Source organism: Oryzias melastigma, linkage group LG18 (genome assembly GCF_002922805.2).
Source record: "Oryzias melastigma strain HK-1 linkage group LG18, ASM292280v2, whole genome shotgun sequence".
In the NCBI taxonomy this organism is placed as follows: Eukaryota; Metazoa; Chordata; class Actinopteri; order Beloniformes; family Adrianichthyidae; genus Oryzias; species Oryzias melastigma.
In genome coordinates, this window is record NC_050529.1 from 14708808 (window position 1) to 14721653 (window position 12846).

At 41.7% G+C, this 12846-nt stretch overlaps 1 protein-coding gene across 3 annotated transcripts in view; it reads right to left on the reverse strand.

The window, feature by feature from the left end:
* Positions 1-458: 458 nt before the first annotated feature.
* The window catches only part of LOC112155883 (NACHT and WD repeat domain-containing protein 2), a 66482-nt gene continuing 54094 nt past the window's right edge, over positions 459-12846 (reverse strand). For all 3 annotated transcript variants that reach the window (XM_024287908.2, XM_024287905.2, XM_024287906.2), the window contains exons 7-8: positions 11975-12564; positions 459-7172 (exon numbers count right to left, since the gene is read on the reverse strand). In XM_024287908.2, the coding sequence (XP_024143676.1) occupies positions 3276-7172; positions 11975-12564 (4487 nt within the window). In that variant the 3' untranslated portion in view covers positions 459-3275. The remainder of the gene's footprint in view (positions 7173-11974; positions 12565-12846) is intronic.

A 12846-nucleotide genomic window follows, 5' to 3' on the forward strand; every position in this document is an offset into this window, starting at 1 on the left:
GTAAGTTATTAAAAGTCATTCAAGTTACTGAACATACGATAATACCGTTTACTGGCTTCCATATGGACACATTCAAATATACTTTGAAACTGGCATTCCAATATAATAGAAGAGGATTTCTTTTTAAACTTTTTTTTTACCGTTAGCAAAGATGTTTTCTCTATCATAACATAATCACAGTCAACACTTAAAACCATTTGGTAACAATATAATTACAGTACAAGCCTCAAAAACGAATCAGACCGTCAACAAAAAGGAAAAATTATAGTAGGAACTTTGGCAATTACATATTAGAATATCTTTTCTTTTCTTTTAACTTGGTGGGGAAATTTAAAGCTTGGTGCTGCTACCCAGTTTGAAAGCATCCAAGGGCATTTTTTTTCTGAACTATTACTAACTTGTAAACATACAATAAGATGGCTAGCCCTTAAAAAGAGTGTACACGTCGACTTTTTCTGTCATCGATCGTGAGTCAATTGGACTCGTAGAAGCTAGATACAATTCGTGTTTCAGTTATTCTTGTCACAGATCCAGATTTTTTATCTATTTTTTTAAGATTGTCGGCTGACCATTATCTCTGCTAGTCTTAATCCACAAAATACCACCTCTGCACGACATATTCACCGTGTGTGCTATAGTCCAAGAAACTTCCAAATGACGATCCGGTTGAAGGTATCCTTGTGGACAATCTTGACAATGTGCGTTGCATCGTGTTGCCAGTTGGAGAAAAAGTAATGTGCACTTATCTGACAACAGATGTAAAAACAGTACCTAAGATGTACCTTTAGCATAAATTAAAATAAAAAAAGTAAAAATAGTATATCTGTTATGCGCAACAGATCCTAAAAAAAAAAGCCAACTGATGTGTGTTTATTTTTTACCTTATATTATGCCATACGTTGTGAAAATGGCACGATAAGGCTTAGCCTCACAGCTAGCTAGCATGCACCAAGCAAATACTCTTTGACTTCCAGAATGAGAATTTGTAAACTAAAGAAAATGGAGCCGGGTCAGTTTCATAAGCAATCTCAAGGGCATTTTGGTAAAAAGATTTAAATCTGAAATACTTAAACTGAACAACAAAAAATGAAGACACGTATTAAGTGTTTCATATGTATAAATAGCACTGCAATTTTTTTGGCCTGATAAGTCTTTCATATTTATCATTAAATTTGTGCACAAATAGAAGATTTTGATTGACAGGTGACTAATAAATCATCAGCACGTCTATTGATCAATTTAAAGAAAGGCCAGGATTAGATGATATCGTATCTGGAATATATGGCATGATCACTGAATGTATAGAAACCATGTTGGCTGTCCATTAACGTACATTGGCGATACAAGTCTATCCTTTTTTGACTACATGTTTTTTGTTTTCTTCTATTTAAGCAGAAAAAGAATTTCAACAAAACCACAAGACTTTATTGATCCCAGTTGGTTTCACTGTTTCAATATCAAACAGCCACTTCCGGAATACAACAGCAAATATTTGTAGTTGGACCACATGGGTTATTGATTAGAGATTTGGGGCTAGATCTATTCTAGACATGAAGTATCTTGCTAAAGACTAGCAAAATGTATCACAGGTCAGTTTGGGACATGAAAGCCAAATTTTAGCTTCATATTAACAGGAACTGGTTGATTTAATTGAGCAAAACTTGTGTGAGAAACCAGCGAAGCCCTATTGAAATCAGACTTGGTTCTATTTAGAGGGACAACCTATCCTCTGGTTATAAATGTAAAACTGACCTGACTTATGTCATAGAACTAACTCTGGTAAACTGATGATTTCTTTAAGCACAAACCTTTGGACAAAGCTGGTATACTATCTCCAAAACTTAGACAAACATTTGAAGTGGTTTTCTTTGAACTTGTGCTTAGAAAGTCTAATATGTTTTTAGTTGCTTGTTATCCCACATATCTTTTGTCTTGAGATTTTTAATACTGAAAATATATTTCTCATTTCCTTTATTACGTGATAAGACTTCTGGCTTTGACAGCGTTTTTTGACACTATGTCTCTGTCATTTTCTTGACCCCAATTTAATTCTGATAGATTTCCAAATGGCTCCTCTTTGAAGTATGTTGTTAAGATGACAGGATCTTCATGTATTATTCAAAACTGGCATATGTAGGGCGATTGCAGCATTTCAAGTAAGCCTGCAAGGATCTACTGTGTCTCTGTCAACAGACTAACTACCTAGTTTTTTTTAAACAATTAAAATGTTATTTATTCTGAATAAACCAAGCATTATTTTCACAAACATTTCCTAAAGTGCTTCCATCTACTGAAAAAACTTGTACATATGTTCACACAGCTGATTTGTTGCAGAAAGAAAACTCACTCTGTCCTCCTACACTGAAACATCTGAACTAACTCCACAAAACCTAAAGCAAGTACACTGGTTAAGGCTCAAATGTGTATGGTGCTATGCTACACTGTTTGCTCTATAGTGGTGTTTCCCTTAAAAATGAACCGCACACAAACGAATGGAACTGCAGGTCAACTCACTTTAAATTCACATAACCCGTTCCAAGAAATCCCTACAGCTCTCACTCCAGAAAGAAATGCCATCAATCGCTCCTGATGTCGACTGGATTGCAAGTATTATGCAATGGTGCGTATAGTGTGTTTACAAAGTCCCTGCATTTTCATTATCTTGTAATATGCACATAAGGAACATTTTTATTTCCAGGCACTCACTTTGATTGCATTAAGCACAACGTAACATTTTAAGGAGTTGCACATGTTGCAGCAGCCGAAAAGAGATATGTACATATGTTCAAAGTTCTTTTTTTTTTGTACAGTACTGCCAGCGGTTAATACAAACATAAATATACTCTCAAGAACAATATGGCTTTGTGTGTACAATGTAAATAAAGTCAATGACAGTAGCTAAGATCGCTGGAATGGCTATGAAAATGTTTGACCAACAAATCTGAATCATAGCTTAGTTCTTCAAATGCAAAAGGACACATAATGGCAAACTAAGACCTTACAGAGTTTACATTTTTTTCTTCTGTAAAACAGTATTTTTTAACAGTCTTCTTGTGTAAAACTAACATAAAGAACATCTGAAGTTGGAAGTAATACATCATTTGTATGCAGCGTTAAAATGGTCGGCCTATTGACCACCCACAGGCCTGAAATTTGCAGCTGAATCACTTGGCTGTAAACAAGAATCAACTGCTACCCCAGAGATTCTGAGATTTGTGACACGTCTCCCACCCGCCCCCTGAAAAGACTTCTTTAACTCCTCTTCTCTCTGCTCCTCACTGGAGCAGTTCAGCCTTTTTCGTAGGTGTTGTGGACTCACCCTCTCCAGAGTCCGAGACGTTGCTGGGGCTGTCCCTGGAGAAGACTTCCGTTGACTCCCTCCAGACACAGTCAGCAATGCTCTTAAAGGAATGGTTCACACATTTGGGTCGCACCTTCTGGGAGGCGTTGTTGACGATCTGTCGGCTGTTGGAGGTGGCTATCTTAATTTTGAGAGCAGCATCCACTCGATCGACAACTGTGTATGTGCCGATGCTGCCATCCTCAAAGCCGATGATGATGTTTAGCGCTCGCTGGGAGAGAGCAAGGAAGGTTGGGGTCTTGTAAAGAGAGCATGTTCCAATGCTCTTGCCGTCAGCAAGACGCATCACTATCAGATTGGACACTACTCCAGCATCGTCGTCCTCATCACAGTTACGGAAGCAAACGTAAACCAAATAGCGTCCATCTCTCGATAATTTCTGACGCCAGATTATGCCGGCAGCATGAACAAGCCTTAACTTGCCGCTGTGAAGGTCAAGGACGTTAATACTCTCATCACCTTTGGAAACTATTCCTAATTTTCCGTTGGGGGAAATCTGAAAGTCCTCGAGGTTTTTGAGGAAGTTGGTTGGAAGCTGGACTCGTCTACACACAGACTCGTCCGCCACACTCCAAATAAAGACGGTTTCGGTAGAGGTGATGAAGACCACACAGTCGGGGCAGTCGGGTATGAGCCTGAAGTTGACAATGGTGATGCCATCATCACAGACAAACTTCTTTGACACACTCCCTGACCACAGGCTAACAGCAAGTAGCTTATTTTTAGACGTTCCCACAAGGAAAGTGTTTGCCGTTGTTATCACTGCATTCTGGAGCAGTACTAAGATGTTGCATACTTTGTGCCCTGTAGCAAGTCTCCAGACTCTAGAAGCGTTCTGCTCACATAGGGACACCACAAACTGGTCATTATGGGTGATTAGCAGCTGGGATATTCTCTGTCCATTGATGCGAAAGATGTTTTCTCCAGTATTGGTTTGCCAGATATACTGACTGGACTTGTCGTCAGAAGTCACCATGAGGTCCCCTGAGGAAGTGAGGACACAGTTCTCCACTGTGCCCTCGTGCTTGAAGACCACCTCAATAAAGCCGGTGTTAAAGTTCCACTTGTGGACAGCTTCAGAGCCATCCATTGTAAACACGTAATCCTCTCGGCCAGACAGTTGCAAGGTCTGGATCTTCTTGCCTGTTTTGTCAATGTTAGACATGGCGGTGATTATGTCGATGTCCCAAACTGATAGAACTCCACTGCTGGCAACAGAGAGGAGCAAATTGTGGTGAACAGATTTGATGAGCTTAACAATAGCCCCTGAGATCTCGATCAAACTCGCCATGCACTGTCCACTGTCCCTCCTCCAGACAAAGATGGAGGACGTGTTCTCCATGGAGGCGACAATACTCTGTCCATTCTTGGAGAGAACAGCAGCCACAAAGCGTTCAGTACGTTTTGCTTTGAACTTCTCAACCATTTTCCACACTTTTGTGTCAAGAACCTCTATACTCCTAGCTTTGCAAATCAGGATAGACCGCTGGTCTTCAGATAACTCGATACCGACCACTTCACTATCATCTCCTCTACAATCATAATCCTCCATGAGCTTTGGGTTGGTTATCTCTTTAGTACTCCATACTGACAAACTTCCTTCATTGTCTATCATTACCATTTGGTTAAGGGTGTCAAGTACAAGAATGGACTTGACAAACCCTCCAGAAAACTCAGATGTCACAGTGGCCAGCTTGTCCCCATTTCCTAAGTTAAAGATGGATGTAGTGTTGAGGTACTGGCCACAGAAGGCATACATTCCATCTGGTGAGCACTGGACACACGTCACCTCATACCAGCAATGGAACTGGTAGAGGGGCCAGCCATATAGGAGGTCAATTACGTTCACATCTTTGCTAGCTTCAAGCCAAGCAAGTGCATGATGAGTAGACAGGGTGAAACCATTGATGAAAGCGACCCCACCACTGACACCACTGTGCTTGGACCCTTTAATTTCAACCTCTGACAAAAGGCAGGATTTGTGGTTATCATAGATGAGTAAAGTATTCTTGGTCGTAGCTACGACCAGATATTTCTCATCAGAGGTTAGTCTGATTCCTAGCACAACCGATCTGGCAGTGTCAATCTGGCGGAGGAGTTGCCTGCTTTCTACGTCCCAAGTACTAACGGACCCATCCTCCAATGCTACAATGACTATGTTCAGGGCAAGAGTGGGCAAGATTTCCACAATTTGCATGTAGCTTGAACAAAGAGGAAGTCTTTCTGGGCTGTAGGTGACATCCATTGATGAATGGAGGGGCATTATAGAGCAGTACTTTGGGCCATCTTTGTCACACTCCAAGAGAAGGTGTCTGAGTTTGGGTAGTGAGGCGACAACCGGCAGAAGTCTTTGTTGCAGTTCTGCAGACAAGGATGCAGGGTTTTTTAGCACTTTTACTTTTACACTACGGAGAGTGGCAGCCAGAAATTTGAGCTCTTTTTCTTGGGAACAGCTGTAAGCAAGGTCAATGTCTGTCAAAGCCTTTTCAAATTGGCCAATCTTGATCATGGTATAGAGCCAGCTGAAATTCATGATGACCCCAAACATGAGGTCATCTGTCCGTCCACTTCTTGTAAGGTGGTACACCAGCTCCGTCATCTTTCTGTGATTTACGAAGAAAATGTCAGGCTCCAAAAGGTTGCACTGGAACACCCACGGCTGCTCGGGAGTCTGTCTGTCATACGAGTATTTATCAGAGGACGCCTTCTCATGGGATTGTTGATGATGAGGGTTTTTGTGGTGAGAAATGTTGAGGGAGGTGAAATGGTTGTTATCGTAGGTAAAAATCTTCTTCCTACCACCTGCCCATGCTCCTAAAAAATACTCAGCCAAGAGGCTGTGCATTTGATGCACGTCCTCCTCATTGCTGAGGTACAGCTTCTGGGCAATGAGATGGAGATGCCGGTTGGCCCAAACCAACAATGTGATGTTCCGCACCTGCCTTTCTATCAGATACCCCTCAAGCTCTTCTCTGAGCTTTGCAACCAAGTCGTAGGAGATCCTGAGAGGGTTTTTTAGGTATGTTGCCACAATGACATCACCTAGAACTATATTGTCAAGGGACAGGATGTCTTCAAGCTCAACCTCAGTTAGCCCAGCTTTTGCCATGGTGATGTACCCCAGAGCTCGGAAGACAAATCGTTGGCCCAGTTTGTTCTCCACAGAGTAAAATAGCTGCTCTATACTCTCATGCACTGTGGAGCAAAGGGACTTATCATCCACATCTTTATGAGACCTCCAATGAACTACTTCTCTATAAATGAGGTTGACAAACATCGGCAAGGTACACTTTGCCAGTGCCTCATTCACATAGATTTGCTGGCCGGAGGTAACTTTTCTTTTCACCCCAAGTAATTGCTGTTTCAACATTTGGCTGCAGGCTTTTCGGTCCCTCTGGATTAGCTCCACATAATATCCATCATCATGTATGAGGTGGCGTAGCTTCTGCAAGATGCCGTGCTTGTTTGGCAGCGTTGAAACAACAATGCGGACTGTGCGAGGCAGGTGTATGGGAAGCCACCACAGTTTGCGAGCTTCGTCTGCATCTGAAAGTTGCTCCAAGGAGTCCAGAACGATTACCAGGGGTCTATGGAACGATGATTCTCCTAATAGGTTAATCAAAAGCTCCCTCATCTCCTGAATCTTGTTAGGCAAAAAGTGAATCAGGCAGCGGTAGTTTATTGCGATCTGTTCACAGATGCTCTGGAGGAGAGTTCGTAGGTCTGTAGAGAGTTGGCTGGAGCCAATAAAGCGAACAATAACCACTGGGTCTGTTTCTGGTCCCAATTCTTTCTGCAGCCATGTGTAGGCCTGTCAAGACAAAAATATCACATAGAATCCCTGTTAGAGTTCATGCAATTCAAATATTGAACTAATTCATTTAATTATTCCATGATAATATTATGCCTAATAAATTCAATAAACGGCCCAGCTGAGATTTCAGGAAGAATAACAATGTTATCTGACACTTTTGGGACGATATTCATGACTCCAACTCCAGTTTTAGCTTTGAGTGGGTTTGAAGAGGTGGGGAGATAGATTAGGAATTATTTGCAATGTAAATATGTTTAACTAGCTTTCATGGTTTTCAGTGTGAGCTACAAAGATCAGATCTGGAAAGAGGGAAAAGACATAAGGCCAGACATTTGATGAAGAATTATACACACTTGAATGTGATTCATATAAATCTTACAGTTTTGCAAAATGTTTGTGAAGTATAAACACTAAAGCAGAAGCAAAACTATGAGCCAGTAGTAACTCAAATTTGCTCTTGATAAATAAACACGCTTGAGATCCATATTTTAGAATCCCATTAAATCATTAGATCAACCAATGACTGCTTACAACATTTACTCATAGGGCCTGATTGACTAAAGATTTGTAAATCAGGGTTTTTCATGCTTAGAGAATTTGATGGGGGCCGCCACCACCTAATTCCCAAGCGCTACCGGCTCCTGCCGTTTAATCGAACACATGATCAAGTGTTCCCAAGTCGCAATCTTTCAGTCATTTGTAACTGCCATTACACACTTCCACCACTAGGGACGAGTGGCACTGTGTCCAGATTAGCGCAGGAAACTGAGCCACTCAAAGCCATTGGCTTCCGCTCAAACGTAACCACTGACAGCTACATCCGGTTTTAAATGTAAGTAAAAGCAGATAAAAGAAGAACAAAAGAGGTTTCTCTGTGAAACACACAGATGGTGATGACAACGTGATCAAAAAGGGTGAGTATTGTTTTTTTCTATCACCGCCTACTTCTGGCTATACGTAAATAGATAAATCTTTATTCCAACTTGAGTCACGTTAGTCAAATGTATTAGTTTTACAGGTATGGAAAATTGTAAAATAAGTGACTTTTTTCAAGAAGAAAAACAGAAGAGGAAAAACCTGATAGGTGGAGTGTAGTCATGCTTAACTCTAGTAACTAGCTGTGTTTCCATTAATTATGACATTTTGCAAATTAGATTTTCGATAATAAATTTTTAATGTAAACACCACAATTAAAAAAAAACTTGCATTAAGACAAATAAAAAGTTTTGCGCTTAGAGGAGGTGTTTTTTGGAGCATATAGAAATAGACATTTTTCGCAAAACTGCAGTGGAAACACTTCTTTCAAATTAAATGCGCTTCTTGGTAGGAAGTGGCTATCCTGAGCGCAGCACAGCGGACGCCACGAGAGATCCCACAGAATCACAGCTCATTATAAGTTGCGTTTCATACGGAATCTTGCAGCTCCTCCGTAAAATCACCAAGAATTCCTCTTCCCTTCATCTGTAGCAGTACTTTTGTGGCTTGAAAAGAAGTCAAAACAATGCAGTAAACTTGATTGATTTGTCATTGGTGAATATTGCAATATGAGCTTTTCTATCTTAAATTAACCTCAAATTGGGTGGAGTTGATGTACACAGATCAATCCAACACATGCAATGTCACTTGCCAAACAGAATATATAGAATAGGCTTGCTGCTGCGGTATTGAGCGTTTAGCTTGACTAAAACAGAGGTGTACACTGCAAAACTACATACAAAAAAAGTGGTCGCTATAGTTGAGAGGATGAGGTACAAGCAGCATGAAAAGAGACTGAAAGAGTAATCGCTTCGGAATGAAAGGTGCAGCAGTGCAATCTTGACACTCCTGCAGAAGTAAAATGTTGATGTGAAACCGGGTGTTTTAATACATATTTTTAATCCAACGTGACATTTGTAACTTGACTGCAGAGTATGCAGACTGGTACTTTCCTCCAGTGCGAGCCTTTTCTTGCTGAGCCCTTTCATATGTTTCCAGCCTCAGCTGCTTCACTGAAGGGCAACTGGGATTAAGAGTGCTTACCACCACCTGTACGCCATCTTCGACCCCTCCTGCCAGGGCATTATTGACTATTGCCAGTCATGACACAGTGCTGACCAGCTGCTATGGGCATCTTAGCATTTTGTCTCAGAAAACAGAACAGATGTCAAATAGTCTGCAAGAGCTGCAGACTATTTCGCTTGTTCTAGAAGTACCTCAGTTCCAAGTTATCTGCTCCTCATAGGAAGTAAGTGATATGGGTCAGAGAGATTTTTTATGTTGGCGCCCCACCTGTTCTATTAGCCAATATTTTATTCTGAGCACTAACTCTCCAAACCTCATCTAGCGATCTTGTTTTTCCAGCTGTACTTATTTTACGCCCCCGTAAAAGTACTTCTTGTGATATTACGTTTTTTTGCTTATTCACCTTGAGGCCCCAAAGTGCTGTACAGTTCACTTATCTACATACACATTTACACATTGATGCCGGCTCCACAGCATGTGTGGCGCATTCCAGAATGAGCTGAACATGGTTTTTTGAACGTGCTTTTAGAAATGGTGTTAACATACTGTAGGTCTGTCGCTACCTGAGCATATGTACTTACAGTTGGAAGAGGCTTGGTTTGAAATGTCAAAGCGGAACAGATCTTGTAATTTTGCACCAGGATTTTACTTTGACAGCTCTATTCTGATATATGAAAGACTTGTTAAATAATTCTGTCTGGGCACAAAATGCATTTATTAATTTGTCCACCATGATCGATTTTCAACCTCTTGGCACTTCCTTGTTTTAAAAAGTACACTACCCATATGTCACTACCAAAGCTGAGTCTCTGATTGATCGGTGGTCAACTGGTTTAACTTTCAGCGTGCATTCAGTTGCAGCGTGTTTTCTACATAGCCTGAAAACAGACTAAAATCTAGCGTAGCGGTGTGTGAACGCGAGAGTATTGAACGCAGAAGCCCTAGAAGTCATAGTTTATGTTGGAAGCCCATTTCTAATGAAGCATTACACTGGCACTAACCTATAACCACCAGGAGCAATGTGTGGTTCAGAGTCTCTCCCAAGGACACTTCAATACATGGAGCAGTAGAGTGAAAACCAAACCTGCAGTCTTTCAATCAGAGGTCAACCGTTCTACCTCTGCACCACGGCCTTCATCAAGTCCAATTTTATTTTATGTAAATAAACTTTCTGCTCCATCCATCCATTTTCGAAACCTTTATTCCCTCTTGGGGTCATGGGGTCACTGGGGCCCATGGCAGGGTTCACCCTAGATGGTTCTCCAGTCCATCACAGGATCTATGGTGTGTGTATGATGTATAAAGTATGTGCCGAACCCTACTCTTACAATAGTGCTTCCAAATTTAAAACTTTTGCATTTGTGAGTCACTAAGCAAGTTCCTTTGATCATTTTCAGGCTCTCTGTATAAACTCTGCATTCATAGAAACCGCATTGAAAGCTAAACCACTTGAACTTTGACCAATCAGCTAGGGCTGGATATTGCATATGATGTCCAAAATTTATTCGATTGATTCGCCAGAGTCTGGACTGATTTGATTCTGATTTTTTTCAATTCTTTCAAGGCACTCAATTCAATTCAATTTGGAGTTTACACATTTAGACACATTTGTTTAAAACGTACATTAATAATTTCTCTCTCTCTCTCTCTCTCTCTCCATGTTCGACCCGTTCTTGAACGTGCATCAGGTCCAAACGTAAAGAAATGGCAGGAGCAATCTATTTGAATGTGCACATTTTGTGCTCTTTACTAGAGGTCTCTAAAAAATCAGGCTCAAAAAAGTTCTGGATCAATCATGTTGAGCTTAGAAATCTGATAACTCCACACCTTCCATTGTGTGTGAAAATAAACAATGATTCGTCTTCAGAGACAAACTTCATAAAAAAAGTTTGAGCGAAACACAAACAGGAAAGAACGTTGATATTGGTTTTTTTGTGCTGAGAACAATGGAGAAGATGATTAATGGTCCAACAAAAATAAATGTCTATATTTAGTCCGCTGTAGCAGCTATATGCTGTTGTGTAATCACAGACCACCTGCAGCCCAACCAGCTGGAGACAGACCTGTATGTTTTTACACACTCAGCACCATCTAGTTTGGAAAATCACAATAGAAATAGCAGCTTGACTGCAGGTGAGAGCAGCTTTGTCAAATGAAAAACTCACTTTGTTTTCTTTTAAAAGGCTGGAAAACTGCAGGCCAAAAACAGATTGCATATAAACCAGCCTTATCATGCGCGTCTGTTTACTGGCGATAAAGAGCCGTGTCATATATCAGCTGGTTTTTGTGGGCTGGCTTTCCCTGAAGCTCTTCTCTTAATGATCCGTTTACGCCTAAGCAACAGATTTGATTTGTACCCACACTAGCTTAAATTTGTGTAAAACGTTTGTTGTGTGTACAATTAAGATAGTCAGCTTGTAAATAAAACTTGAATGTCCTGAACACTCTGAAATAAGCATTTTTTGTGCCAGGAGGAGTACCACAGATTAATCTTTTTGTTGCAAGGCTGCCAGATGACGCACACACAAACCTGGGAGCAGTCACGCGTTGTGTAAAGAAAAAATGTATTTTTTGCGCAACTTGTTTAAAGCAGCTGTTGAGAGACGCTGTGTGTACGATTGGCCTCGGAGGAAATGAAGCACGCGTTGGCTCTTGGTGGATGCACAGATGGTCGTGAGAGTGTTTGCTGCGAGGGGACGAACACTCACACGCCTCCTCATACTGTTTTGCACAGTATGAGTACTTGTAGTGAGAGAAAAGTAGGAAATACGACCCCAAAAAAGGAGGTTTTTGCTCACCTGTTTGGCCACCTCGGACAGCAGGAGGGTCTTTCCAGTGCAAGGTCCTCCAAACACCACCATAGGGCTCATCCTGCTCCCCTTGGAGGGCATCAGGTACTCCTGCACATAATCCAGCGTCTCCGCCTTGTACTCATACAGAGCAGCGTAGGTCTTACAGAGGGACAGATGCTGCAGGACCTCGTCGTACAAAGGGTCGGTTTCTGTGTCAAAGTTCTGCTGGACGGTGGCCTGGATGATGTCCACCATGTCCTCGTAGAACTGCTTACAGAGACCCTCCACGTAGTGACTCTCCACTTCCTGGGAGTAGCCCAGCTTCATGTCGCAGTGGGTGACAGAGGAGTAGACGCGCAGGTTGGAGGCGGCCACAATCGTGGGGATGAACTCGTCCCGGACTTTCAGGAGGCGCTCGTAGGACTCTTGGTTGCGCATGACGCGATCGCTGCTGACCACGATGTCCATGTAGCGCGACATCTCCGGGATTTTGGCGAAGCGGTCAAAGTTGGAGATCTTGCGAATGTAGCAGACGCATTTCCTGAGAAAGGCGGGCGTTTGTTTCCCCAGAGCAAAGTCCAACTCATCCTCCAGGGCTGAAACGACAAAGAGAAGACGACAAGCTTTCATCTTCTGAGAGAAAACTTCTTCCTCTCACAAAAGCCACCGCCGGATTACAAGCTGCAAAGTCGGAAATCAGAAGAATATTGGATTTAGGTCTCTTTAAAGAGCACGACCAGCCTGCTTTTAGAAGCTTTTAGCCTCCAACTAGATGGATTTCTCTTGAGCCTCATTTAAAAGAGGCAAAGATGATAGAAATCACATAAGCCAGCACACAAGCCCACTGACTGAAATCCTGCCAGGATCTCCTGCGTAGT